The sequence below is a fragment of the Miniopterus schreibersii genome (assembly GCF_964146895.1).
Source record: "Miniopterus schreibersii genome assembly, chromosome: 14".
Classification (NCBI taxonomy): Eukaryota; Metazoa; Chordata; class Mammalia; order Chiroptera; family Miniopteridae; genus Miniopterus; species Miniopterus schreibersii.
Window position 1 is genome coordinate 53,521,598 of NC_138114.1, and position 26,867 is coordinate 53,548,464.

Sequence of the window (26,867 nt, forward strand, 5' to 3'; positions counted from 1 at the left end):
CTGAAGGGATCGGCGGTGCTCAGATCGACCAATAAATCCAAAGCAATTCCACCCAGAATCTTCGGGGAGAGCTTGCTGGGGGAACTTGAAAACTTATTCGAGAGTAAAGGGCCAAGGGTGCCAGGATGATTTGGAGGAAGAGCCAGGAATACTGGAAACCAGGAGTAACTGTAAAGTGATATTAATGAGACCATGTGTTCTTAACACAGGAAAACACACATCAGTGGGAACGGACAGGCTCTAGAAACACAAGGCCAGCGTCAAGAACAGCCAGAGGGGCAGCCCTTCACTGAGAGGCTATCAGTATGAAAAATAAAATACACAGATTCTTACCTCGCACCGAGCACCAATGTAAGTCACAGGAAAACTAAGGACCTGGGTTGAAATTCTGTTCTCTCTGGCAAGAAGGTTCCCCCACCAGGTGTCTGCACATGAGACTCACTTCATTCGAGTTTCTGCTGAGGTGTCACCTGCTCTGCAGTGAGCAGTGTCTAAAACAGTATATGAGTAGCCTGGTGACACTCTCTTCCCTCACCTGGCTTATCTTTCTTCATAGTTGCTATGGACTGAATTGGGTCCCCCATTTTGCTATGCTGAAGCCCTAACCTGCATGTGAGTCTATAGGAGGAGATAAGCCTGTGAGAAGGTGCTTAAGGTTAAATGAGGTAGGTCCTAAGGGTGCAGCTCTGACCTCACAGAACCGGTGCCCTGATAGGAGGAAGAGACACCAGGGCTCTCCTCCTCCATGTGAGTTCACGGCCAGAAGCAGCCGTCTGCGACCTGGAAGAGGGCCCTCGCCCACACCTGGCTGTACTGGCACCGTGACTGCAGACTTCCAGCCTCCAGAGCTGTGAGAAAATAAACTTCTTTCCTTCAAGCCCCACAATCTGCAATATTTAGTTATGGCTGCCCAAGCTGATTCAAACAACAGTCCCTGTCACCACCACATGATCAGATGTACATGTGTGAGTTTGTTGTTGTTGATGGTGAGTTTCATCCACTGGACTTGGAATGGCAGGGACAGTGTGTGTTTTCTCTCTGTTACTTTCCCAGGACATGAGATGGTGCCCACCCTGTGTTACACACTCAATAAAGACCTGTTCTACTAGGGAAGAGACCAGCAAACAAGTTCTTTCGGATAACAAAGAAAATGAAACATGGTGCTTTATTAGAGGGTGATGGTGGGGCAGGGATGATCCCACTGGATGGTTGGAAAAGGTCTCTCTGTAAAAATGAATGACACATGAGGCAAGACGTCAGTCCTCCAGGAAGAGCAATGACCAAGGGCAGAGGTCCTAAAGTGGGACTGGGTTTGGCTAGCCTGGGGATAGTGTGATGGGTGAGTAGTGGACAGTGAGGGCTCCAAGCTAGGCAGGAGCCAGGTCAGAAGGGACAGATAAGGAGTCTGGACTGAAGAAAGGGATTCAGGTGACTTCCTCAAGGTGCAATCTGAGTGTAACATGGCAACACTGAGCTTCAGAGCTAGAAAATATCTTTAAAGTCATGTATCCCAGAGTCTCTTTTTAGAAATGAAAGGTCAGAGGTCAAAGAGGAGAGGAGCACATGCCCACCCACCTCGAGTCAGGGGCTAAGCTGCCACTGCCTGAGAGAACACATCTCATTAGTCTTTGCATTCTGTGTCCATCAATATCTGGCACATAGTAGGCGCTCAATAAATGCTAATTAGATGAATGAATAATTGGTTGACTAACCAAAACTAAAGGAAGGGATAAAGTAAAAAAGATGCACCCTAGGAATCAAAAAAAGGACTCTGTAAAAGGGCACTAGAAAACATGAAATATCTTAATTAATGTTCAGGTGAAAAAAACAGATTGCTCTAAGTTTGGGCTGATACAAAAAAAATAAAGCATGTCTCTGTGAAAGCAGCTGTGATTGGGAAGGACACATGACTACACCCATCAGCTGAGGGCTTCCCCTGAGCCTGCCATCAAGTAGCACAAAATAAGAATGTTTTTCTTAGTAACATTGTTTATCTTCCCAGCAAGGGAATGGACTGCACTTATTACATGCTCATTAGCAGCTGTTACTAGGTAGATACAAATTTACAACGCATCAGGGGCCACAGGAGGCCACTTGCTGCAGGAGCAGGCAGGGCTGCCCCACCCAACCAGACCTCCCCTACAAACAGGGGACATCTGCTCCTGGCAGGCCAGGCCCCAAAGCCACACACCTGCTGGAGCCCCTGGAAAACATGAGCTGATGCCTCTGGAATTGCTAAGAAGTTGCTGGAGAGTGTTACACAGTTACATCAGCAACAAACTTTCCAACCCCTAGGGCAGATCGCAGACTAAGAAAATCCTATCACTCGCTCCCTTTAGGGGGAAAGCAGCTCACATTTTGATAGGAGGGGGAATGTGCAATGTGGCCTCAGTGTTTTTCCACTTCTGACCCACAGTGCCTGCAGACAGGGCCACAGGAGAGGCCCCGGGGGCCACCATCATTCCTGCAGCTGACAGCTCGGGATTTCGTCAGCACAACGCTTTGGATGCTCAACACGTTTCCGAACCCCCACAAGCTGCGGCTGGGGAGACTTCATTAATTATACAAATGTGTCATGCTACGACGGGTGATAGCATCTTGTCTATAATGAGTACTTAAAACTGACAAGAAAAACAAGGATTTTGAAAATTAAAATGCTACAGAAGATACCCCTTTGCCCTAGTGTGATTTGTTAATTAGAAAGAATGAGCTTGTTATGAGGGGGAGCGTGCTCAAATTCTGAGACAAGACCTCTGCGGGTTCTAGAACACTGTCCCTGTCCCCCAGCCCCTCCCTACCTGCTCCCCTGCAGAGCACTCAGCCGTGCGCCGGCCAGCTCCCACCCCTACTCCACTCCTACAGGGCGCCAGCTCACCACCGCCTTGGCTCAGGACACACCTGACCCCGAAGTATCCCCACACACATACCCCACTCTGCTCACCCCATGCCTCGGCATTTCCCATGTATATGAAGGCTGCCCTTCTCTACTTGGTTCTTACAAGCTGACCTCAGTCCTCGACTCAAATCTCAGCTCTGCAAGAGGAGAGCCCTCTCCAGAGCTGTGTATACAGCAGGTGCTACACAAAGACCAAAGGATGAAAGTGGCCTCGCCGTGCCCCACAGGCATGGGAGCACTATGCTCAGGCACACGGGCTGGGTTCTGAACCAGAGCTCTTCCCTGACGAATGAGGTGACTTTGGGCCCCTGCCGTGGGATCTTTGAGCCTCGGCTTTCTCATCTGTCATGTGGGAAAGTCTTGATCACATGGATGCCACATGGGATTGCTGCGAGGATTAACCATGCGACAGAGTAAAACGCTGTGCCAGGAGCACAGGAGGAGTGCAGTGAACTGTGGTCATCGGTAACAAATTCTTTTGGAAGGTGAATGATTTAAACACCAGTCTTTCCTCCCAAAGTCTTGGCCCCCGAGTCCAAGCTGCCCCAACATCTCCCATGAGAGAAGCTCCGCCCATGCTCCAGACACCCAGGGGCCTCCCTGAAAGGCCTCCAGGTGTGCAAGGCCAACAGCCAGAGCAGTAAGAGCCAAGGTTTGAAATCTCCCTCTACCTCAGTGATTTTCTGATGGGTGGAACAGCCTTACAAGTCCGAATGGAAGAGAGAAAGTCAAAAGGCCAGCAAGTAGCAGCACCTCATCAGAAAAATTTGAGAAGAAAAGATCTCCGGGGATGGGCTCAATGAAGGAGTAGATAACATTTCCAAAGACGTGAGCTGAAGAGCCAAGACCTCCCTGTGCTTCGGGAACCAAGTTCCAGAACTATCCAGAACAATCTAGAACAAGGGCGGCCTACTGAGTCTTTGCCCCAGTTTTCCGCTGACAAACGTGGCATAAGAATGTGATTACTCACAGTCCTGCGAGGATCGGTGGCGGAAGGTGAAGCGTAGGTGACTGCGGTTGACGTCCTCGATGGGAATGGCCACCTGGAGAATTGAAAAGGGAAGTTTAGGCACCTCTGGTGACATCTCCTCTGGTGACATCTGGTGCTATCCCAGGGCAGCAGCCCTGCACAGCTGCCCACCTCTCTGCGCCACAGTGGAGGAATACCTAATCCCCCGTGTGGTTTTCCCAAAGGCAAATGTCTTTTGAAAATCTAAACAAGACAATATTGTCAAGGATGCCGAGCCAACTCTGTGAGATGGCCCGAGGTTTTCTAAGCGCTCTGATCCTCACTGTGAGATTCTATGTTTAAAAACTGCCATTCTCTTCATTAGCCCTGCCGGAGGCCTCTGGATTCCCTCGCAGTGGCGGGGACCTGCCCGCCGAGGCAGGATGAAAGTTTTCTGGTTGTGACTTACAGTGAAAGAGAAAAGACCGAATGCCTGCTGCCTCTCAGCAAAGAATGTCCTAATTCTCATATCTGACACCTGTATCCGCAGCCAACCGCTGGCCTGGTTTCACTACCCAGTGGTGTGCGGGCCACGGTGCACTGTGAGACGTGGGGCAACGCCGGGGGACAGAACCCGTCCCCACTGCAATACCCTCTATATAGAGTCATCTCTCTTTTTTGCCCATTTGGTGTAAAGACAGCATTTCACACATTAAACAGACCCAGAAGAGTCAAATAGTAGCTGTCTTTAAAAGACTCTGTCACTTGTCTCCATGAAAGTCTTATTTTTATGTCCAAAAGGAAATGAGAGTAAATGTATTCCAAGAAATGCCAGCATGGTTCCTTAGCAACCTGGAGGGACTTTGCTGGAAGTTCTGTGCCACTCAGGATGCCCCTTGAGGAGCGGGTGGCCCCCAGGTAGGGTGGGAGGTGGGCACTCCCCAAGGCCACAGGTGAGCATTTCATCATGAACCCCAGAAGATAAAGTGACCATGTCAATGTTACCTTCACAGTCTCAAACCAGCGCGGCTGCTTGACCTGGTAGTAGATCACGGACTTGTACTCTGAAATTGCTTCATCGCCGGCACCCGGGAAAATCACACACTTTAAGAGAAATAAAAGGAGGTCTCATCAGATCTCGCAGAGCTTGACTCCTTGACCTCGTATACATCCCCCCACCGCCCACCTCCATGAGATGAGCTAGAGAGCACTCTAGGAATGCCAAAAACCCCACCGCAAATGGAACGGGCCCCCAGCGATGGAGGGATACATCTTTCTGATGCCAGCAGCCGGCACCAAACCCCCTCCCAGACATGTAAGAGCTTGACAGCCATGCCACGTGGGGATGTGCTGTCCTCCAAGCGTCTCACCCTCACCCGTGATGGCGTCAACAGTAGGGTCTGCAGGAAGTTGCCTGATTCACTTAGTAGGTCCCAAATAAAGGGCTACAGACAAAATTTAGGAGGTGGTAACACTCCCTCCCGTCCATTCTCAGCCGTGAATACTGGTTCCTCGACTACTATGGGAGCAATACCGGGTGAGCCCAAGTGGCAAAGGCCAGCACTGCCCAGAGGGACAGTGAACAGAGCCACCCAGAGAGAAAGGACGTGCCCCCACCTCCTGGCAGAGCTGAGCCTCAGCCATGGTCCACAGAGCAAGAGTGACAGTGGCAGAGACACCTGCTTTGGCTCAGCCTCCGGTCATCAGAGGAGGCCACAGCCTCTGAGCACAGCCCAGGACACCAAGTCCTGCAGGCTGCTGTGACCACTCGGGAAGAGGTCTTGGTAACCACCACCCAGTAGAACACAAGGTCTGAAGTCCAAGGTGAACCCCGAGTTCCACCTCTCGCTAGCACTCTGAGCCTGAACAAGTTGATTGATTTCCCTGGGCCTCGGTTCCCTCATGTCTCAGATGGAGCTAACAAGGGCATCTGAACTTCTGGGACAGGCCAGCTGCCAGGCAGGACCCACGGAAACCAACCTCTAGACAAGCGGGAGAGCGGAAAAAAGAGCAAAGGCCCTGCCCCGGAGCCAGGAGCAGGTCCCTCCCGCCTGCAGCAGAGCAGAGGTGAAGGCCTGGGAAGTAACACTCAGACGCCCCGGGCTACACTTGGCAACAATGAATACCTCCAGTCGCTTGCCGTCTTCGTCGTAAACAGACACTGTAACCTCTACGTTCTTTGCGGTGGTCTTGCTTCCTTTATCAAAGTCTCCTTGAACTAATGTTACATAGATATCGTTCCGAACATCACCTGGGGGGAAAAACCATACCTTTAGAACCAACCCATTATTCATTGCGTAACCGGGAATTTTGCAAAGCCGTCCTGCACGTTACCTCCCCCAGCAGAGCGTTATAAATACTGCAACAGAGGGTTAGAAAACACTTCCTACAAAACAGTCCCAGTGGACAGAGGTAGGACAAGGGCAGCTTTCATCATCCTCGTAAGACTCGCGAGGAAGAGGAGACACCTCCAAGCCCCTCATTATCCACCGGGGAGAGGAGCTCGGACACCTCTGGGCGCCCACGCCCCGAGCGGACCCAATGCTGTGGGCGGGTCTGCAAGGACCCAACCCCTCTCCAGTGTCCATGGCTCACTGCGACTCACATCACCACCCCATCAGGACACCGGCTCTGGTCACCGGAGTCTCAGTAGCCAGTGAATATCGTAACGTCAACTGGAACACTGAGGAAACGGGTAACGCTGGCCTCTCGTGCATTTTACTAAGGAGCTGAACAAAAAGCTGACTAAGAATTCAAGCCACAAGCCCGTGATCTGAGCCGCCTGGGACCAGGGACTAGGGATGGGTCAGGAGAGACATGTTCTGCGTGGATCTCCTCTCCTGTTGGCGGGCAGCTGTCGGGAGCCTGCACGAGGACCCCGGAGAGCAGAAGAACAAAACAGGCCAGTGCATCTGTGTTTTTAAATTAAAGTATGGTTGACATACAATACAGACCTGTGCATTTGAAAGTGAGATGGGACTTAAATTGTGCAAAAAAAAAAAAAAGCAACTAACGAGCTTAAGACATTCTTTCCATTGAGAACGCAGGGAGCCCCTGATAACCGCCCGACTGGGAACACTCAGCCAGCTTCGTTAGCGGCGTGATGGAGAGGAAGCTGCGCACCCAGGGCTGCACCTCTGCCACCAGCTGGTCCCTCCCGCGGCTGCCCCCCTGCTGCCCCACTGGAGACACGAGGAGCAGTTTCGTCCAGAGCAGCCAACAGCCTGCTCTGGGCAGAGAACAAAGATTCCTTAAGAAAGGACATCTCCTCGCTTCCTTGTTTTGGGGTTTTTTGTTTGTTTACTGCTCTATTCTGCTTTTAATGTATCCAACTAGTAAATTAAGCTTCCATTTAAAAGTCATTATTATAAGGATCCCCGTGGGTCGCTGCCACAGCCACAGCAGCTGCTGGGGAAGGAAGCAGCCACAACGCTTCCCTGACCCCGAGAGTCATTAAGAATGACAAGGGCAGGTCCGGAGGCGAGCCCGCGGGTCCAGGATCTGCCACCACTGAGCTGTGCGACCCGGGACAAGTCCCTGGCCTCCCACCCACTTAGCCTCCCACCGCTGACAGTCTCATCAGTAAGGCAGGGGAGTCCGTGGGATCTCAGCCTGAAAGTCTATCAAGGCACAAAATAGCCCAAAGGGGGCCAACAGCTCCACAGAGGCCTCCTCAGCCAGAGAACCAGCACGTGCTGGGAGTGGTTAAACGCCAGGGTCCCCGCTCCAGCTGGCCTGGAGGTGCACACTGTGGAGTCACCCCAGAGAAGACCCCACTTTTAGCAGGTAAACCCCACAGACAAGAGCTCACAAAGGGGCCCCCCAGCACATGCCTCCCCGGCTCCAGAGCATCATCTTGGGGAGGATGGTCCTAGAAGGAGACATGGGTGGCCTCAGAAAGCCCTCGCTTCCCCTCATCCAAGCCTCAGGCCACCTTCCCAGCTCAGGGCAAGCTGCTCCCCACCATGTGCTTCAGGGATGTCCTGTGGGTCAGGAGAGAGCAGAACAGCCTGCAGGGGGCCACTGCAGGCTCTCCCCCCGAGCAGAGGACAGGCACTGCTCTGTGAGATGCACAGGACCACACGGCTCAAGACCTGGGCTCTCAGTGAAGGCCCCCCGCCATCTCTCCCCCAGGGGAAGACAAGGTACTCACAGCCTGTCAGCAACTGCTGAGCCACAGAGAGCACAGGATTCACTCAAGCTAGACTCCTTCCCCATGGGAGCCCCACTCCCAACTGAGCCCACAGACCCTGGCGGAGCAGTGGGCAGCTGCATGGCCTCCCATGAGTCTATTATGAGCTGATTCTATAGGTTCAGACTTGCTTTTTAAGTCTCAGTTACAAGGGAAACATGACCCGTGTGAACTGGAAGTTTCCCGGGTCTTCCTTTGAACACGAGGGAAACCCTAAGGCCACCCAAGTTCAAGGACATAATCTATAAATTTGCATCTTGAATCCACATGCAGACAATGTGTCCACTAAGAAGCCCAAATGGACCTGCTGCCCAGGCTGGGCTCCTACCAGCAGTCAGTGTCCCACAGTTTCATAACATGAATGTCACATTTCCTGCCTGTACACTGGGGCCTCCGCAACTCGGTCTGGCCAACTCTGGATATCTTTCTCATTGATTTACCAGACAAAGGACACTGTGACCCACAACAGCCCTGAAAGACAAAGGGAGTGGAAGGAGTACGTCCCCAAGTGCCCTAAGCTAAACAAAGCTGTACCTGACAGCCACAAAGAATGCCCCCTCCCTGCAAGCACAGCGAGTCCTGTAAAAGGTGGCCTTGGGGAGCTGTCACATGTGGGGGGCTTCAGCCCCATTTCCATTTCCACTGCTCATTAGCCATGTAACTCTAGGCTGCAGCTGAATCTTGATGGGAATGAGTCTAACACTAATTTGCCGGTTTCCAGGATCCTCAGGTGGATCTACCTAGACTATAAGTAGGAGCATTATTTGCAAACCAAAAAGGATCCCACAGATATGAAGGAGAAATATTAATATGCTTCCCAAGATCTCATGAGAATCAAATCAGACTATTAATATGAATGTTATTTGAAAACTGGAAAGTATTAAATAAATAGAAGAGATTAATCTTAACATGGAATTCTGCTATTGGTTTAATAAGCTGAAAATCCATGATTGGGCCCTACCAGTTACTATAACCAAGAGAAGTCCCCCCCCCGCCCCGCTCTCCTCCCCTCCCCCCCCCACTTCCCCCTGGCCTGATCTGCAGCACCTGCCTGCAGAAATGACAAAACCACGCTGGGGTCACAGCCACCTGCCACACTCAGCCCTCCACTTGCTGGGCTCCCATAGGTCACTGTGTGGCACTCTGTGGCCAGCTAGGTGAAGTCCCTGAACACCAGCTACACCCACACCACGCTCAGCAACACGGGAGGAAGCAGTCTTACCAGGCATGATGATCTCTGGGAATCCCGTTTTCCGAGCCACTGCTGTGGTCCTGTCCACTAAGTGAGGAAACTCCTTTCTAATCTGATGGATGTCTCCAGGGAGCAACTTCAGAGTTACCCACAAACCTAGAAAGACAATGGATGCATGAGTTACATTTCCTCTTGTCCATTTTTGAAAGAAGACATTACAAAATCAACTTTAATGAACAAGCAACTTTTCATTCACAATGTAACTAACGCCTTAGAAAAGACAGTGTATGAGAAAGAGAGGGAACCAGGAGAAAGGCGGCGGGCCTGGGGAATTACCGCGTCTGATTAGCTGGGACACAAATCCAGCTCTGGAGGGGCCTCACGGACAGGTGTGCACAGTAACAACAGTTGTGCGCCAGAGCTGCCCAGGACCAGTGACCCTTCTGAGCTGATATGCATTTAAGCTAAACCAGAAGGTAGTGCTTTTCTGGGCGTGGGTTGAAAAGCTGTGGCTTCACATTCTCCCAAGGACAGCAGAGGACAGCTTGGGAGGTAAACCCACAAGTTTAAAACTGCTAAGCAGCACCCGAGCCCTCCACAAGGTGGGCAGCAGAGCACTGGGCTGCGGGAGGCCACAGGACTGGGACAGCTGCAGCCGGGCCAGACCCGTCCCTGTTTCACGACGTCACAACACGGGAGGAACAAACGCTCTGGCCCACACTCGGCTCTTTCCCCCAATGGGTAAAATAAAGACTTTCAAACCCTCTAAGCAAGAGGCAAAGCACGCCCTGGTGAGAACAGGGAGGCCTCGCTCACACCAGCAAGCTGAGCGTGGGCCCTGCCATCCCTCCTGGAAAAGCTGCTAAAGAATTGCATTTTGTAGAAAACACTCCTGAGCAGCCATCACGGGAGGTAACAAAACAAGGGACAAAAGCAGACGCTCTTCAAGATCAAAGGCAGGAGCCGAGACAGCAGCCTGACTCTGCCGGCCGTTTCCAAGGATGGTGCCTCTCTCCCAGGTCAGAAGGGAGTTATCACTGTCAGCTGGCACATCAGGGGCGCTGTCCCTGAGACTCTTGGGCCCTGGCCTGCTTGCTCCCTGGTCACTCAGCTATGTGGGATGCCAAGTACCTACAATATACAGGCACCTTGCCCTGGCAGGTGTGCCTTGGCAGTTGGAGCATTGTCCCATGCACCAAAGGGTCGCTGGCTTGATTTCTGGTCAGGGCACTTAGCTGGGTTGTGGGTTCAATCCCCCAGTCGCGGTACATGTGGGAAGCAACCAACTGGTGTTTCTCTCTAATATTGACGTTTCTCTCCCTCCCTCCCTCTCCCTTCCTCCCTCTCTAAATCAATTTTTAAAGAGAGAGAACAGTATACTTTAAGAAAAGAGAGAGAGATGTCGGGGGTGGAACCCCAACAGGGGTATGTGTGTCATTGCAGATGTGCCCTGCACAAGGCAGCTGGCAAAGGACGAGCGGGAGCTCCATGCGGCCACACTTGCCTCAGCGGGCCACATGTCCTGCCTGCATCTGCCCTCTCACCCCAGGGATAGGCCCCTTTCTCGAACTCATACTTCTACCAGCTGCTGGCAGCTCTGCACCTGCAGGACAGGTGAGCAGACCTCCGTGGACGGACACCTAACCCTGGCTCCGTCCTGCAACAGAGCAAACCCAGTGAAGGGGCACTCACAGGACTGCAGGGCAGCTTTCACTGCCGTGGACGTGGGCCTGGTCCCTGCTGGGGACACCAGGATGCAGCCAAACCTTAGGCGTGTGAGTCTCAAAACTCCTGAGGAATGAATGTCTGCAGAATCAGTCTAACTCACAGACATTCTTCAGAGACTTCAGGGGTGTGGCGAGGAAATTATTACAGGAGTTCGAGGCCAGAGATGAGGAAAGAACATTAAATAGCAGCACCCTAAAACCCTTGTCTTCCCAACACTGTTTCTTCCTCACAGATAAAGCTTTGCTCGGCTACCTCAGTTCATAAACTAGTAACTTAATGACACACCTCAATCTGTTAGACACAATGTAAACACGGAGATTAAACTTCCCTGATTACAATGGGCTTAAAATACTTTGCTCACAGGAGAAAATGAGACCAATTTTCAAAAGTGCGTTTTTGGTTGATTTTTTACTTAACCAGAATTACCAAAAACAAAAGAAATTAGCATACATTGCCCTGGACACAAAAAGGTTGTAGGTTCAATGCCAGTCAGGACACATACAGGAGACAACCTATTGATGTTCCTCTCTCACATCGATGTCTCTCTCTCTCTCTTTCCCTTCCTCTCTAAAAACAATAAAACCATATCCTTGGGTAAGAATTAAAAAAACAATACACAAAAGGACATAGCATACATTATATCTGAAACAATAGCAGATGTCTGGGGGTGTCTGGAGATTCTCTGTCCACTTAAATCAGCCAGCACCTCTGGGGTCAAGGTTCAGAATGATTTGGACTAAATATAAAAGACGCTGTCAACTAGGACAAGTAAACATGTTGATGTAAACCTAAAACAGGCCAAAGCCTAGAGAGGAGCTCAGAGCAGACAGGGGCACGTGAGAACAGACGAGCGTGGGAGACTCGTGGTTCTCGATGAAGATCCCTCCCCTACCCTCCCACCGCCTGCGCTCCGCATGGAAACCTGAGGGGCAAGCGCCAGGCAGGCCTGGGTTACCGCCGACGAAAACTCCGAGCTGCACAGGGCAGCCCAGCAACCCAGGAGCTAATTCTGTGCTGTGTGCATGGGCCACGGCCCTCCCAGCTCTACCTGGAATACACTGAAATAGCCCCAGAAGGAGGCCGGGAGAATGTTCACCTCCAAGTCTAGGTCAACCTGAGTGGGTTACATGGCACAGGGGCACTTTGGTTCAGAGGCCCGGGGTTGCCCTGGAAAAAACAGTGACTGTTCTCCTGTCCCAGCTCTCACTGTGACCTGAAGACACCCCTCCTGCCCTCGGAGTTCAATGAACTGGGCCTGGTAGCAGCTCATGGGCGTCTGGTGTCAGATTTTGGCCATAGTACCGGTGAGACTGACAGAAGCAGGCTCTGGGTCCTGTTTCTAAGAAATGTCCTACTGGCCTGTCCCCACTCTTCCTTTCCCTGTGTGACTGTAACAATAAAAGGCCATCAAAACTCTGAGGATTCTACAAGAGCAAGGAAACCCAAGGGGCGCCAGGGGCTGGGGCCCGATGCCCCAACCTGAAAGTGGCTCCTGCGGAAACAGCTGTCACTGTGTCATTGGACTCCCTGTGGTTTTCCATTAAAGGGCTGTGAGAAGATAAGTCCTGGGTCAACTTAACATGTTTCTGTCTGGACAGGCCACATTTCACCACGTTTGGGTTGGGGTTTTTGTTTCGCTGCTAGTTGCCAGGAAGGAGTAGTTCACACCCAAAGAGCGTCAAAAGTCCCTCCTACGGCAGAGGACGGGTTTTCAGGCCCCATTCAGACTCTCCTTCAGAACAAAGTGAAATGAATCCAGGTCACTGTTCCTTAGAAGTCCACTGATACAGTCACTAGACAATGAAACAGTCACTAGACAATGAAACAGGCACATTTGCCCAAGCTCTGGGGGTTTATGGAAAGTCTACACCTAATCAGGGACTGAGAAGTGGATTTCCCCACGGGGGCTAAACGCAGCCTCGGGTAGGCAGACTCCGAAGGTGACTTCTCCTCGGCGGGAGGTGGGGCCTCAGTAAACAGTTGTTTTCTGGCTGAGCTCCCAGTCAGCACAAGTGCCAGCTGTCACCAGCCCGAGGTGATTGATTCATTGCCTCTGCCACCAGAAGGTCAGCTGCCTGGAAACTTGTCAGTGTGGGATTAAAAATGATGAGTGTTAGTTGGGGAGTGGAAGAGAACCCCCTCGATCACAAAACTGAAGGGGAGTGAGCCCACAATGAAGCCACTTTCTCAGCGGCGGGCAGGGTTTCTCAGAAAACAATATGTCAGTGATGAGGGCAACGCCAGCAAGGAAAACTGCGAGAGGGGCACGTGGGGAGGTGGGTTATGTTGACTGCCTCATGTTTCTCTGAACAGCAAGGTGAAAGAACAGCCAGCAGACGCCCCCGTACGCGCCTGGGAAGTCATGCGAGTGCCTTCACAACGAGTACTAAGGAAGGCGGCAGGAAGAGGCCGAGGGGCACACACATGAGCTGCTTCCAGTCTCATCGACTCTGGTTTCCAAACATTTGTTTCCCACTCTGTCTTCCCCTCACATCAAGGAGGTTGGCTCTCAGCAGTGCTTACAAAGGTGATCAGGAAGAAAACCTTCATACTGTACATCAGGCACACAAGTACACACATTACCCAACGGTGCCATCACCACCCCATCACCACCATCACCACCGCGATCATCACTATCATCACCATCACCACCATCACCACCATCACCACCACCATCACCACCATCACCACCACCATCATCACCATCATCACCATCACCATCACCATCACCACCACCACCATCACCACCATCACCACCACCATTACCAACATCACCACCACCATCATCACCATCACCATCATCACCATCACCATCATCACCATCATCACCATCACCATCACCACCATCACCATCACCACCATCATCACCACCATCACCACCACCACCACCACCATCACCATCACCACCATCACCATCACCACCATCACCATCACCACAATCACCACCACCATCACCACCATCACCATCACCACCATCACCACCACCATCACCACCACCACCATCACCACCATCACCATCACCACCATCACCACCATCACCATCACCACCATTACCACCATCACCACCACCACCATCACCACCACCACCATCACCATTACCACCATCACCATCATCACCATACCGCCAGCCATCACCATCACCATCACCACCATCACCATCACGTCATTGTCATCACCATCATCACCATCATCGTAATCTTCATCATTAACTTTATCATCATAATCACCACCATCATGATCATCATCAAACTAAAATGCAAAGCACATGGCACTGTCCCAAACTCATGCAAGTGGACGTTTATAGAAACAAAACAACAGAATACGTACCCTGGCCCTTGTGGTTGACTTCTTTGGCAGCAATGACTTTGTTTATAACAGTCTGAAGGAAGTCATTCTCCCCTGCCACCCTGGGTGAAAAACGGGATGACATGTTCAGCGGCTTGTGTCGAATGGCGTCGTCCAACGCGAGCCTGGAGGGCACGGGACGACCAAGACCACAGGAGACAAAGGGGCACAGAGACCCAGAGGTCACGGTAACAAGGGAACACAAGAGATCATCGTCACCGAGTGCGAGAGAGTCATCATGAGTCAACGCACAACAAAGGACAGGATAGGTGACAAGAGAGACAGGGAAGAGCATTGATCAGGAAAATGCTGAACCACACGAGAAAAGTAAAGCAAACGAGGTCGACCCTATCCCCAGGCAATAAGCGGGCACCAGACCTACACTCCTTTCTACTAGACAATAAAAAAGGGGAACTAATCTGAAAGCATGTGGCTGGGCGGCACTTCATCCCAGGGATGCTGACAGACATGTCCTCAGCTTCAATAATTCTGAACCATAGCAGAGGTCAGGGGCAGGGCAGGTTGTTTGAAGGGAAAAAGCAAAATCAAGATTTTTTTTTTTTAATCTAATTTTTTAGGAAGGTTGGGTGGTAACCGCTGTGCTCCAAAAGGCTATGTACTCAATGTAGCCTAAAATACTTAAATGTGAAAAAAAGGGCATAGTCTTGGAGAATCCAACTACCTTCTCTGGCAACTGTAATTGTGACACGATCGTGAGTGTGATCGTCAGCGTTTTCAGGGTTCAAGAATCAGGATATTTTCATAGAAGCTGCACTAGAACTGAGATGATAAATACAAACGAGGCAACGTGCGCTGAGAGAAATGCCGTGCGGCACAGCAAAGGGCAATATGCAGCGAGCGAGGAAACACGCCGTGTATATAACGTTTAACATCATTTCTAGAACCAAAGACAAGTGTTATTCATCACCCGAGCCCCCATTACTCAGGAGAGCTGAGGACCGTTTTAATTTACTTCACTGAGTTAGAAAACAGAGAGAGAGAGACATGTACACTGTGCTTCCCTTCCCTAAAACTTACCCTGCAACACAATAAATCAGTTTTAATGGAGCAAAAAACGGTTTCATTAGCATGCATTTCCCAAAGAACTGGTTTCATCGCTTATTGTGCTATTAAAGTCAGGCTGCTGTTTTGTTGCTACCACCACAAATGTTAATCTGTATATTATTAGCCTTCCTTTAATGGAGCAAGGACTTACAAATTACAGGAAGAGTTGAACATGCAATACTATTTTTTAAAGTGGATGTTTTGCTAAAAGACAAAAAAAAAGACGGTGGAGATACACCAGCTCGAGTAGCTCATAACACGCCCCAGTGAAATGCAGATCAGCGCATCTAAAACTAAGACTCCCCCTAACTTTCAAACAATAACCCACATTTTTCTGTCCTTGACTGTTCCCAGAAGACACACAGCGGGCAGTGGGGTAACCAACTCAGGGCCAGGTCTGCGCCTCGGGACACTCTGAGGTCTCTTACACGGTAGCCTCGGAAGACAGTGGGGCTAAGTTATGCCTCCCGGGGGGAAGGAAGCAGCTTAATGTGATTTTATAAATGTGTATTGTATATTTTACCTCAATATCTGCCTGTGTTCAAAAACGATGTTCCCCGTTTACCGAGGAAACGTCCAGAGTCTGCAGAGCTGTTTCCTTTATAACATATTCACCGGTGTGATTCTGAGGCAGCTCCACCCAACAGATTTCCATCTGTGATGATGGAAACGTCCCCTAGCTGAGCTGACCCACATGGTAGCCACAGCCTCATGTGGTACTGACCACTTTAAATGCGACGAGTGTGACTGAGGAGCTAAATACTTCATTTTACTTAATTTTCATTCATTGAAGTGGACCCAGGTGGCTGGTGGTTCCCGTATCAAAGAAAAATAAACCCAGAGCATTGAAGCCACATGGCCGTCACCTCCAGGGGTGCGGGGAGACACACACCCTGGGCCGGCACTTCCAGCTGACAATGCAGGTTTCCTGTGGTCTCGTGTCCACGAGACTGCAAAACTGTCTCCTGAGCCAGGCTTCAGGGTGCTGACCGGACCACCGGCCTCCAGGGGACCCTTCTCGTCTCACCTAGAAGTGGTCAGTCCCTGGCCGAGTGGGCCGGTCTGTCATGCAAGGGTTCGTGGTGCAGAGGGCCACGCACCCCACATCTCCTGCCCACCCCACTCCTGCCCGGGATGGGGCGCCTTCAGCCACCCACCAGCCTCCAAACCCCTGCCGCCAACACCTGAACACAACGTAACATTTCTAAAGTGAAATCTGTTTGGAGTCTGAAACCACTAAAGCCAAACCAGAAATGAGCAGCAAAGGCAGAACACAGGCGGGCGCGGCGACAGGTCCTTCCTGCTCGCCCTGTCATCCCTCTTCCAAGGCGGCGCCCCCCAGGAGGAAGCTGTCTCTTACCAGCGGCCTAGCCCGCTCTTAGGGACCCCTCCTCTCTCTCCGCCTGCCTGAGGCGCGGCAGTGCCCTTGGAGCGGCCTCACACCACTATCTGGGTAGCCTCTTGCTTTAATCTCCAGGGAAATAACACCTGTCTCCCAGCCTTTTCCACAGCGTCTCCCTTCAAGTCAGAGAATCAGTCTAACGACTGTCCTCCGAGGGCCTCCCAAGCTTCCCGCACCTCTCTGCAGACTCCGTGCCTGAGCCAGCAAACCCTTCAGAGGGTGAGCGCGGATGCCGGCCACTCCGGGCAGCCACCGCGACAGAGATCAGCAGCCTGAGCACTGGCTGGGAGGTATTAGTTCTCGCTTTACAAAAACATTCATCACAGTGTCGTTTGGCTGGCTGTTTTAAAAACAGCAACCTCCTGTGATGAATTCGAAAGTACTGTATTTTGAAAATGTGAATCGCTGCAAGAATAAAAATCAGTTACGTGCGGAAACATTCACGCTCGGAGCAGGACCGTCATTCCGCGTGTCCTGCGCGATTAGGCGATTTGGGATCACAGGTAAAATATTCTCCCTGCAAGATCAAACTTTAACCCAGGACTGTTTTCTGGCTGCAAAAATTCCATGCGCTACCACAGGGAGTGAACAATTTTTTGTTATTTTTAAATAACGAGTCCTTATTTGTGCTGAATCGATACACTTAATTATGAAAATAACTATTACAAGCGCACGTTTTCTATAGGACATTGGTTAAGTACTGTGATTGCTCCATACTTACGGCTGAAAGGGAATGAAATGCTGTTTATCTTCATCGTCTACTTTTCCATTTATTATATCTGTGACATCCATCACTGGGGACAAGAAAAGAACAGAGATTGTTTTGCTTAAATGCTATAATCAGAGAAAGCAAACAAACAAAGGAACCTCAGAATGCCTTCTGACAAACAACGGCATGAACCGCATGGCAAAATTTCCTTAGACTCAAGTAAAGTATTTCCCTGTTTGAAAGACAAATTTACGTTCTCTGAAAACACTGGCCAAATGGAGGCGGGGCTCGAATGGCAGAGCTCCTTGTAATACATTCCTCTGCCGTGATCCAACTGGCCCACTGGAGCTGCGCCTTCCAGGAGAACTGTGTGTGACGAAATGTTCTAGAAGAGCGAGCACCAAAAACGTGGCAGGCGTGGTGAGGATCTGAGCTGAGGTGTGGCTGCCCTGCCACAGGTGGCTATAGGAGTAGGCACCAGGCACTAGGGAAATAAAGCTCTTAAGTCAGGCTCAGTAGAGTCTGGAGAGGTAGGCAAATAATAAATTCAATAGTCGTGTATGTGTGGAGGGGTTAAGTCCTGGGATGCAAGGATTCATAGAGTTATGGGGCACAAGGAAAAGTGGGGCTCAGGGAAGACTTCTGCTAGGAAAGGGTGCTTTGAACTGACTTCTTTATAAAAATTTAAATGAAATGCACAGATTATAATAGCATTCAGTGAATTTGGAAGAATGCATACATCCATGGAAACACCGCGCCAATCAAGATATACATCTTTTTCATCGCACACACTGAGGAGATTCCCCCTTTAAGCAAAAGGAGAGGAGAGCTGGCAGCCCCTGGTCGAGGGTGTCACCAGGGCTCTGAGAAATCTGCAGTCACAGGAAGTCATCACTTCACTGGTACCCTAGCAACCAAAGAATGTACAGCATCTGTGTGGGAAAGAGGCCCACGTACACACACTGTCAACGATTTCTCTGGTCACTTCAGGGAAGCCCAATACATCAGAGGTAAAGATAGAATATTTCCTTAAAACTACCTTAGAGGCGGGACAGAGAAATAGGAATGCTGACAAATTACAGGTATTTCAACCATGATATCAGATTACACATAAAAGGTACTATAGGTTCTGAAAAACAGAGGTGCAACGTTCAAATGCGTATTCAAGAAACAAAGAATGAAAACGTGAATGAATTTCCTAAGCTCGTACTCACAGGGACCTTGGAGAGGCAGCCTCACCCTCAAAATTTCACTCCCAAATGGGGGGCCCAGTGGCAGAGCCCACGCCAGAACCTGGCTGGTACATGGGAGTAAAAGGATGTATATGCTTCTTTCTCACAATGCCTACGTCGCTCTTATCACTGAATCTTTATGAAGTCGTAAACCCCGCATTTAAATGATTGGATATGTTTTTCCAGAAGAATCCAGGCAGAGCACAGGAGACTTTTAGAGCAACAAAAACTCTGTATGATACTAAAGTAGTGACTATAAGTCATTATATATTTATCAAAACCCACAGGACGGACACCACCAAGAGCGAGCCCTGGACTCTGGGTGAGGGGGACACGTCCATGTGGGCTCACAGGTCGTTATAAACGTACCATTGGCGGGGGTGGGGGGAGGCCTGTCGACAGGGAGGGAGGCTCTGCGTGTGGGAGCAGGGGCTAGGGGGAGACGTTCTGAAGTCTCCGTACTTTCTGCTGAATTTTGCTATGAACCTAAAAGTGTTCTAAAAATTAAGTCTGTTTAAAAGGAGTTAAAAACTAAACAACAAAACCAAGCTAAGCCCCAAGTTTCCTGAGAGTCCAGGTAAAGAAGCTTCCAGAGGACAGGACAGTGAAACTCCACAGAGACCATCCCTTCCCACGACGGTGAAAAGTGAGGGATACTGAAAGGGGCCGACTACTCAGAACCTCCAGGGGGCACGTTCAGCTTCCCCAACAGGGAGAGCTAATTTCTCCCTTCCTCTGGGCTGCCACCAAACAAAACAAAACAGCACAAACATGGAGACCAAACAGCCCCTACGCTGAGAAAACGGTGTCCTCCCCCTGGTTGTTGACCGCTCGCTGCAAATGCACTCCTAAATCAATCAATCAATCAATCGCCAAGTCCAGAAAGCCTGACAGCCTCCAATGCCTGGCTTCCCTCCAGGCTGAGAGTGCAGGTCAGAGTCCCCCAGGAGAGGCGGCCGCTTTAAAACCAAGTGCGCGACTGACACCCGAGCGCCGGGACTTCAAACTACCCAGAGGAGAGAAGCTGTCAGGTATTTTTTTTCTCCCACAGAAAAGCTGACCAATCCAATATTCAGCAGCAGCTCTGCTGAGGGTGAAGGTGATGACCTTGAGACCACAAGGACAAGGAGACATGGGTTACCGGCCACGCCGAAAGGCCGCCGCAGGCCCGACGTCAGCTTCCGCGTGTTGTTGTCCCTCAGCTCCATGCGACCCACGCGCACGATCTGGCAGACGAAGCTGATTTTCTCTCTTTTCAGGTCTTTGCTCCCGAGGTCCTAGAAATATTCATTTCCATACATTATTTGGGAGCCCCATCACCAGGGCAGGTTCAATGGAAACAGACAGTAGAAAGAGGCACAGAGACTCAGGACCAAAAGGAACTGGAAACAATAGTCAATTAACGTTAAGTGTGCTTATGATACAAGCTTGAGAGATACTGTTCGTGGCAACATAGTAGATCTTTGTTCTGGGGAAACGAAGGGAAGCTAGAGGCCCAGAGGGCTTCTGGGAAAGGCGCTATTATTATTAAATGATCGCGTATGACAGGCACCCCGAGAACCCAGGCGCCAGCACGGTGAGAGGTCAGAGGGCGGTCACTGAAAACAGTCATCAGAAAGCTGAGCGATGCGGCTCAGCGGCTTTGGATGCACTTACAGTGAAAACAGCTCGCAAGTTGTGTAATCTGTCTATGTCCTTAGGCAATCCGGAGCTTGACCAGCGAACCAGGTAGTTCTCACTGGGAAGAGAGGGGCAAGTTAGTTTTCCAATGACAACGGGGCGCCAAACGCACCACCACGTTGACTTCTCACTAATACCACGAAGCCCACGACGCAGGCAACGACCGGAGCTCAGAAACATCAGCGACGCCCAACCCAGCTGCTCCTCCATTAACGGAAAAGGCGAGCAGCCGCCCACGCGGGGGGCACGCGAGGCCCGAACAGAATCCCGCAGAGGGTCCCGTTTTGGGTGTCTAGGGTTATAATTACGATGGAAGTAACTGAAAATGCATTTCAACATTCATTATCTTTAAAGCATATTTGTTCACTGAGAATGACAATAGTCTAAAATTCACCATTCTCTCATTCATGGTATAAAACAAATACTGCGCTTTTCAGAGCCCGAAAGCCAAATATGACCTAAAAATACTACAGAATCCTAAGTCCTTATCAGAAGCGAGGGAAATTCACCCCTTTGTTCTGTTTTCTGGCACATACTCGCGTTTTAAATTCTGAGTAATACAACTGAAGATCCTGGAATTTACACACACACATAACCCAGACCATCATGTTTCCATCTGGACAAACAGGACAGTCATACTGAGGGACAAAAGCGAGATCATCAGGAAGGACAGGAGTGGCAGACAGGATTTATAGATGTTATTTTATTCAATAACTATTAACTGAGAGCCTTCACGGGGCAGGACCCAGTCTAGACAGTGTCTCCCAGTCACTTTTGTTGGAGAAATAATATTAGGTCGAAGGTCCAGCAGTGACATTCACGGAGAACAAAAGTTCACACAGGCAAGACTAAGTGAAGGGTGATATTTGGGGGAATCTGGATAAATACAATCCTACGAACAGAGGAGACAAAGCATTACATCAAGCTTTCGTGGGTAGGTCCTTAAAACTTCACAAGACTAAAACTCCACATCAAAACTACCCAGGTACAGGAGAAAGCCAACCCTGGCCCAGAGCCTGGGCCACCTGCCCTCACACTGTCCAGAAAGAGCACCCAGGTCCGCTGCTTGGGGGCGGGTGGGGATTCTGGCCAGCGGGCGGCCCCCACCCCCCCACCCCCGGCTCTCCGCAGGAGCGAGACTCTGCCAAGGCTCTGAGGCCACTGTCCTAACATGGGAACATCACTGACCTGATGAACTTGGACTCCACGGGGTCATAGAGAGACATGAGTACCTCGGCATCTTCCCCAATTTTACAGACCACGTTTTTGAGGTTGACGAACAAGGCCAGAGAAGGGGTGGCGGCGAATTTTGCTTGTCTGTTGATGTCTATGTTCTGCTTTTGAGACTGTACAAGGAGCAGAATAGAAAGTTGGCATCAGCAACGCTCATCGCCAGCCCCTGCCGGTTTACTCCCTCCAGGATAGAAAGCCATGCGTCACCAGCTGGCACAACGCAGCAAAGCCACTCACGGAGTCACTTTCTGCCCCTACTTCAAGTCCTCAAGACAAGCAAGCAGCTAGTGACTTAAAATAACAAGGCCCTGGGCAATGGCTTCAAACCCGTCCCCTGCGGACTGAGGAGTCTCTTCAGAGACACAGTGTTCAGGGTCCCCCCGATGAGTCAGAATGGGACACCTAGGTAGCCGTCTGTGTCCTATTGGTTCTCCCATGAGACTAAACCCTACGGGGACATCTCTGCCTTCCTCGTCACGGTGTCCTCGGCACCTGGCACACAGCCTATGCTCAGTGCTCGTGGGTGACAATCAGTTCGTCGATTTCTGAATATCTACCCTACAGAAGATACCATGAAAGGCTACGGAAGATGCAAAAGATCAGTAAGACATGTGTTCCCTGCTCTCAGCGAGCTTAAAATATGTCACCCCTACCACAGCAAAGATGTGCAGAATCCAGTGACGTTTCCCATGAGATAAGACTAGGAGTCAGTGTCATTAAGATCCTGCCTCCTAACAGCCCCCGCACCCCCCACGGGACCAAATCCCTTCAGGTCGTCAGCAGCCTGTTCTGGCAGCGGGTCCCACAGGGTTCGCCCCTGTTTGAAACACGCTGTGTAGCTGTGCCTTTTTCGTGCAAATCCTGGCTTCCCTGATGTTTTACTAGGACTGGGAGCATGCGCCCAGGTGCAAATGGCATATCAGAGAGCTGGACTTGCCTTTTCTTCCTGCAACCTTTCCTCCACCTGTTTAGAGGCCACTTCATGAGCTCTAAAGAGACTGATCGTGCTGGTTAGTTCTGGATCCAAGATGTTCCCGTCTTCGTCTCTCACCACCAAGTCCAAATCGAGAATTCTAGAAGGACATGAATTCAGAATTTCAGGCACAAAACCAAGGGCCTAGCATTTTCTAACACAACTTCAGTCCCAGCCACTGAGCAGAGAAAAACATCATAGGAAGTCGGGGTCACACACAAATATTCAGGGGACATAATTCTGCAAGGTCATTTCCTTTATCTGAAAGCGTTTCCCCTTGGAATTAAAAAAATAAGTAACAAAAGCTTCCAATGCAACAGTGACTTTCCTCACAGTGACAAATGTTACAGATCTATAAAGTCCAAGTGAGACGTATGTTATTAAATTACTATGTGAACAGTACAAATAGCTTAAGGCACACACATGCCATATATATCCCGGTAGGTTCTACCCCACAGCTTTCCTTCTACCTAGAGTCAGTTCTAATTCCTAAATTAGCCCATCAGAAGATTTTTCAATAACGTTTTTCTACTGTATTTCAACACCAAACATAAGGAAGTTATCCACAATAACGCTAAGCAACTTTCTGGCCAGATGGTTAAATATAATTGCTAACTTAAAACATGAGCAGCATCTGGCCAACAAAGCTACCCATCTATAGCTGGAAATATTTTTTGGCAACATTCTCTCCATTTTCCCAAATTTTTTAACCACAGTTTTTATTTAAGAAACAAAAAAAAGGTGATTATATAAAGAAAGAAATCGAGAGTTGTGCCATGTTGGTGTGGCCCTGTGCTTTTTAATAAGGCGTGAGGATCTAAGCCACAGATGCCTTACACTTTGCCTTTCGGATTTCCTGCCTGCCATTAACAAGTCGATAGAAGCAGAATATTTTAATTTTTTTAACCATACAACACAGGAAAGTCTGTTTAAAGAAAGATAAATTTTGCCCGGCCGGATGTGGCTCAGCGGTTGAGCGTCGACTTAGGATCCAGGCGATCGGGGTTCGATTCCCAGTCAGGGCACATGCCCGGGTTGCGGGCTCGATCCCCTGTCGGGGGCATGCAGGAGGCAGCCCATCAATGACTCTCTCATCACTGATGTTTCTATCTCTCTCTCTCCCTCTCCTTTCCTCTCTCTGAAATCAATAAAGATATATATAAAAAAAAAAGATAAGTTTCAATTAGAGAATGTCTTAAAAGGTAAAAGTTTGAGAGGCAAACAGACTTGCAATAAAGACTCCATCAGAACAAACTAATCTCTGGCTTCGCTGAGGGTCGCACAGCTTAACGCCATGGCATCACTGATGACGTGACAGGCGGGTTCTGTCTTGACAGTTACGCTGGACCACTCTGCACCACTTGGAAGGCAATCACAAAAACTTCAATTTTCCTTTTAGTATCAATTAAACAAATTCACTGATGGTGAACAGGGACAGCGGGGCCTGTCAGCAGCACGAGAGCAAACAGGCTTTTCAGCCAATAGTGAGAGGCCTCTGGCCCTGCGTGGAAACAGCCTGTCATCGCAATGACTGCAGTGCTCAGGAGCAGAAAGATGTATTTTTTTAAAAAGCCTTGTAAGCTCTCATTAATTGTCTTCGCAACATGTTTGCCAAGTATCACTGCATGTCCCAGCCCTGAACATGGATGGCCCTGAGCAGCGGGTGCTGGCGTGGGCGCGGTCAGTTAGTGTGGGTGGAGCCCATGCTAATGAGGGCGGGGAGGGGATCGGTCTGGTGTGGGCGGGGCTACAAAGCTCCTGGCTTTAGAACCAGCCAGAAGGTCCTGGTTAATAAAGCTGTCCCTGAGGAGCAGAGACCCAGGCCACGGGCCCACCTGCGGTACACAGCCTGCCACGTACCTCTCACCACAGTCCCGCCAAGAGAGAGGGCCAGGCACGCTTCACCGAGGAGGAGACTTAAGCTAGAGAAATGTCTAGGAGAGCGCGGACTCTGGATTCTGAGCCAGAAGCCTCTCACGGCACAACCCGTGCTCCTTCCAAACTGCCACATGCCAACGGTCACAGGAAGCGGCCTGCCGTGGGGCTTCCTCATGCCAATCATTCTTTGTGCTGGTCTCAGCAATCAGTGCTCAGAGGCTCCGGATCCACAGTGAGCTTCCATTAAGGTCATCTTGCGGGTGTGGCTCAGTTGGTAGAGGGTCAACCATGCACCAAGAGGTCACCGGTTCCATTCCCAGTGAGGGAACATTAACAGGTTGCTGGCTCAATCCCCAGTAGGGGCACCCAGGAGGCAGCTGACGGATGTTTCTCTCTTATCAATGTTTCTATCTATCCCTCCCTCTCTTCCTATCTAAAAAAAAATCAATAAAAACGTATTTCTCTTAAAAAAAAAAGGTGCCTCTTAGCAGAGCAAGGGAATCTAATGCATCAGAGACTAATTCTATGTTGAGGAAAGGGGGGTGGAACGCCCAAGAAATTACACACAAAACTGGGAGTGTATTATGTATGTGCATTTTCCTAGAAAGATGGTCCCCGACTTTAATCAAGTAACTTCTCAACACTGTGATTTTATTTTGTACTATTTTTTCTGAAGAAGGACCTAGAAAGATATGTGCAGAGCACTGGGCTATAGAGAAACTGTGGAGTACACTTGAGTACCTCGGGCAAAATGCTGTCTTATTAAGGCCTGTATTTCCTATCACGGTAGTAAATTAAGTTTGGAAACACTTCCTTTCTTAACCAGATTGTTCCAGGACATAATGGACTTTGGTCGCTTACCGCGGGCACATTAAGCAGGTGGTTTCTGAATGTAAGTTCAAAATATAATACTCTGATAGAAAATAGAATCAAAGCTCCAGAAGTTTGGTTTTTAGGCAGGTGGTCCTAAAACGGGTTTCACTGCGACAATATCAAATACCCTACACCCAGAATCTATGAATTTCTGGGGGGGGGAAACAAAAGCAAAACCCTTCTCCTGCAGCCTTCCTAATCCAAACACTACTTCTAACTGATAGTATGGCTTTTAGAAACTGTTCCCACTTGAAAGTACAAATTAGCAGAAAACAAAACTATGTTCTAATTCTGAATTTTTTAGAGAGTTTCTTTAGTTCACCCAGAGCTCTCTTCAGCGGAAAGGCTGGGGACAAACCCCTCCTTGTCTCTAAGTGTAGGTCCTGACGTGTAAAATGAGGGGGTTGAAGGAAACATGAAGTCTCCCAATCCTATTTTTAAAATCTAAGATCTCCAGCCAGCGTTCCAGGCAGCAGAAATCAGAATCATAAGAAGTGGGCCCCAGGAGTCTGTATTTCCAAAGCTCTCCAAGCGATTGTGATACCCACCAGCGTGTGGAAACCATGTCACCAAATCATCTGTAAGGCTCCCTGCAGCTCTGGACAACCAAGCAGTCACCCAGTGGGAAAGGGCACAGCCTCAGTCCAGTTAGAGACCCAGACTCGGCAAAACTAGGCTGGAGCAGCTCACTTCCGTCCCAGGTCAGAAACACTCGCTAAGGTAGACCACGCAGCTCTGCAGGGGAGTGAGCACCCCGCTGCCGAAGGCATTCAAACAGGGCTGGGTGGAGGCTCGCTGGAGATGGGAACCTGCGCCCCAGACGTACTCACACAGAAACAATTATTTGTCGTGTATCTGAGATTCAGATTTAGCTGGCTCTATTGGTGTTTGCAAATCTGGCATCCTTACCCCAGTGACAAGTTTAAAAGGTAACCTTTGACATCCCTTTCAGCTCTGAGAACCTAGGAATCCACAGAAAGAAATCAGGAGGTGCACAAAGCACCCCCACGTCTGGACTCAGTCACATCGTGGGCACAGAACATGGAAGTTCCCTGTGGGGGGCCCGTTGTGAAAAGGGCAGGCTGCCCCAGCCTGGCTTCCTGAAAGAACAGGGTTCCACTAGAACTCAGAAAACTCCTGATTTTCGGGACACCGTAGGAAATGCCTCATCCTTTTGAAAATGAAAACGACGCCACTGTTTGGAGGTTAGGAGTTTGGTTTAGTGATAAAGTACGGTTTTAGTCTCTGGAGGTTCTGTCGATGTCACCCTATCGGATCGTTTACCCATGAAATCATCTTCCCAACGAACAAACCTGTTTCCGTAGTCGATTTTGGCAGTGACCTTCTTCTTTAGCTCCTTGAGCTCATCCTGAGGCAGAGTCCCCGAAAGGATCTGCGAGCGCCACTCGATCAGGTCGTAGATCATGTGCCGCACGCTTCGGAACATCTCCCTGTTGTCTTGCTACGTGGAGGGGACAGAGGAGCCCATGTTAAGGCTTTGGGTATAAAAGAGCACTGTG

General features: G+C 49.9%; 1 protein-coding gene across 4 annotated transcripts in view; it reads right to left on the bottom strand.

Annotated features, from left to right (window-relative positions):
- Positions 1-26,867, bottom strand: part of DOCK1 (dedicator of cytokinesis 1) — a 288,043-nt gene that overhangs the window by 217,151 nt on the left and 44,025 nt on the right. For 2 of the 4 annotated variants that reach the window (XM_081157827.1, XM_081157826.1), the window contains exons 6-16: positions 26,661-26,809; positions 22,561-22,696; positions 21,579-21,736; positions 20,367-20,448; positions 19,852-19,987; positions 17,491-17,563; positions 14,285-14,427; positions 9,260-9,385; positions 5,972-6,096; positions 4,851-4,949; positions 3,867-3,939 (exon numbers count right to left, since the gene is read on the bottom strand). In XM_081157827.1, the coding sequence (XP_081013953.1) occupies positions 3,867-3,939; positions 4,851-4,949; positions 5,972-6,096; positions 9,260-9,385; positions 14,285-14,427; positions 17,491-17,563; positions 19,852-19,987; positions 20,367-20,448; positions 21,579-21,736; positions 22,561-22,696; positions 26,661-26,809 (1,300 nt within the window). The remainder of the gene's footprint in view (positions 1-3,866; positions 3,940-4,850; positions 4,950-5,971; positions 6,097-9,259; positions 9,386-14,284; positions 14,428-17,490; positions 17,564-19,851; positions 19,988-20,366; positions 20,449-21,578; positions 21,737-22,560; positions 22,697-26,660; positions 26,810-26,867) is intronic. The other 2 variants (XM_081157829.1, XM_081157828.1) reach the window with 1 other exon arrangement.